We start from the raw sequence: 2,762 nt of genomic DNA, 5'->3' as shown, positions 1-2,762 counted from the left end.
TATATATATATATAAATACATACACACACACACATTAAAAATATAATTGAACATACGACTGTGTGTTTCATTTAATTCTAGCAATGAGATAATTCTTAATTTTGCGGGTAAAAAAACTATAAATGTTTTAAACAGCCTAATTTAAAATAGCAAGCTTATATATGTGCATTAAAAATGCACACCATGCTGAAAATGTGACTTGAAGCAGCCTTTTGTTGAGAAGCTGGAATTGTGGGTATATCCAGTGTTTGAGCCTTTGTGTTTACAGGAGCAGATGCTTGTTATACACTATGGTATATTTGTTTCTCCATCACACCCAGAAGTTGCCTTAAGAGACGCTCCTCTGTGATTTCTAACGCCACAATTACTACATAGTCCTGAGCATCTGTTCTTTTCTATTGTGTGTCATAATGACAAGCCTGGCTATGCTATAGTTCTCGGGGTGGTGGGGGTGGGGGTGGGGGTGCTATATGATAAAGACTTTGCAAGTGTTTAGGGAAAATTACTGGCTTCACCCAACCTTCAGGCTGGTTTTCAGACATCTCAGATGGTAAAAGTCGAGGTGGACCGATATGAGTTTTCATTCAGATTCAGATCTTAAGAAATCATGGAAGGAGATGGTCGATATAGAGAAAAACAATTTTTGGGGGGTGGGTATTAATTTCTATTTAACAAAACATAAAAACAATTGCTTAACTAAAATGAACATTTTCATACGTGTTGAAATATGTTTTTTTATCCAATTATTAGGTTTAATTAACCTTGATCTCAACCAAGTTAAAAACTGTTTTTAGCTCGTGATTGTTTTTTTTTTTTTTTTTCTAGTTTATCAAATTATGTTTAATTCATGTCTGATTATTCTAACCAATGTATTTATGTTCTTGTTTCAGATTGTAAAGATCTTCAGTGAAGACGGTGCCGGTAAAGTCGTGGAGATCCCGGCCGACATGACGGCCAGGGACCTGTGCCAGCTCCTGGTTTATAAAAGCCATTGTGTGGATGACAACAGTTGGGTGCTTGTTGAACACCACCCGCTCTTAGGACTAGGTAAGAGGCAGAGCAACACAGCTTTAATCACACAAAAACACACACACTCGCACTCGTGTCCACTCACTGATGGGTGGGTCAGGACACACGGTGTAATTACTGACAGGTGCATTCCTATGAATGGACCAAATGTATGCATAGATTTGCTGCTGCGTACTCGTGTCGACAGTGCGGGGGCATGTTCTCACGCAGGTATGTTTTAAAGCAGGGTTGTATTTAATAGCAAAACGCACACGCAGAGCCACAACATCCTGGGGACTAATTAGAATAACATTTTGACTTTGTGAAAGGCTGCTGTCGAAGGGAGCAAAGTTCTTCTACTGAGTGAAAAGGAGCTGAATGAGCTTTTTGTTACTCCGCGGCTGAATGAAGCATAGATGAGCCGAAGGTTAGAAATTTAATTAAAACTGGCAAATCATTAAAACTGATCTGAGTACAAGTGTGTGGAAATTATTTTAAATGTGGTTTCTGTTTAATGGAGCTGGGATGCATTGCACATTTGGTTTAGGTTCAAACGTGCTTGGAAGAAAAATAAAAAGCGTTTCATGTTTGAGTTCAAATGTTTCCTAAAAATTATTTTTCTTTCCTTCGTAAACGGTGCATTTACTTTGAGTGGAAGGTGCCGCTCCCAGGGTTTGATTACACAGCTTCTAGGTTTTTAGTTTTTCTGGGTGAACCCGCAGAAACTACCCTCAGAGCCAGTCACATAAAAATACAAAAAGGGAATGGGTTTGACCATCTGAAACTGACATTTAGGACCTTTTAGATACATTTGTGATTGTGGGGGGCTGTGGTATCTCGGTGGTCAGCGCCGCAATATTATCTGATACTGCAGGTTCCGGTTTGTGTTGCGGCAGGAAGGGCACCTAAAGCAAAACAGTTGTCAGTTTTTTTTTTTGTGCAAAGTTTGCTCATTGTGGCAATCCCCGAAGAAAGGAGCAGTCCAAAGGAAAAACAACTGTTTCCTATATTTTCAGCTCGAAGCAGCTGCATTAAAACTGGCTAATTTTCAGACTAACAGCATTTTTATTTCATTTGGTAGAACAGTGGGTATAACTGTCGCCTCACAACAAGAAGGTTACAGGTTTGCATCTCGGCTGGGGTTTTGAGTTTACATGTTCTTCCTGTGCATGCATGGGTTTTCTACGAGGAATCAGGTTTCCTCCCACAGACTAAATACAAGCGTGTTAAGTTAATTTGTAACTCTAAATTTGTCCCTAGGTGTGAGTGAGAGCATAAATGGTTTTGTGTCCCGGTGATGGACTTGTGACGTGATCAGGGTGTACCAGGCTGCTCACACAGTAACAGCTGGAGATTTGCACCAGCTGCGCACGACACTGCAAGGAGAAGCGGGTGAAGAAAATGAAAAAAAAAAAATGTTAATGATGCCAAAAAAATAAAATAAGAAATCAGAACAACCGAGCTATGATTAGAACTGGACCGTGATGAATCATGTGAGGACTTAAAGAAAAGGAATTAGACGAGGGGCTCGGACAGGTTGGTGCAGCTGAGGGCTGAGTGGGTGATAATTGATGGTTGTGGCTCCAGAGATGCGATGTACTTGATGAGCGGCGTAACAACCTTTCTCTGCTTTCACATCTCTGTGTCAGAGTTTGTGTAATGTTTTAGAGCCAGAGCTGTTTAAAAAGCTCTTTAACACATTAGAGATTATTTTACTTCTAGATACAGATCACTCAACTAATGTAGTTTAATAT

General features: G+C 39.9%; 1 protein-coding gene across 1 annotated transcript in view; it reads left to right on the top strand.

The window, feature by feature from the left end:
• Positions 1–2,762, top strand: part of LOC106514242 (growth factor receptor-bound protein 10) — a gene marked incomplete in the record, with an annotated part of 85,345 nt that overhangs the window by 67,541 nt on the left and 15,042 nt on the right. The window contains 1 exon segment of the mRNA XM_014003403.1: positions 891–1,047. Within this exon segment, the coding sequence (XP_013858857.1) occupies positions 891–1,047 (157 nt within the window).

The sequence above is a fragment of the Austrofundulus limnaeus genome, unplaced genomic scaffold (assembly GCF_001266775.1).
Source record: "Austrofundulus limnaeus strain Quisiro unplaced genomic scaffold, Austrofundulus_limnaeus-1.0 Scaffold18, whole genome shotgun sequence".
NCBI classification, from domain to species: domain Eukaryota; kingdom Metazoa; phylum Chordata; class Actinopteri; order Cyprinodontiformes; family Rivulidae; genus Austrofundulus; species Austrofundulus limnaeus.
This window is presented reverse-complemented; position numbering and strand designations above follow the sequence as displayed.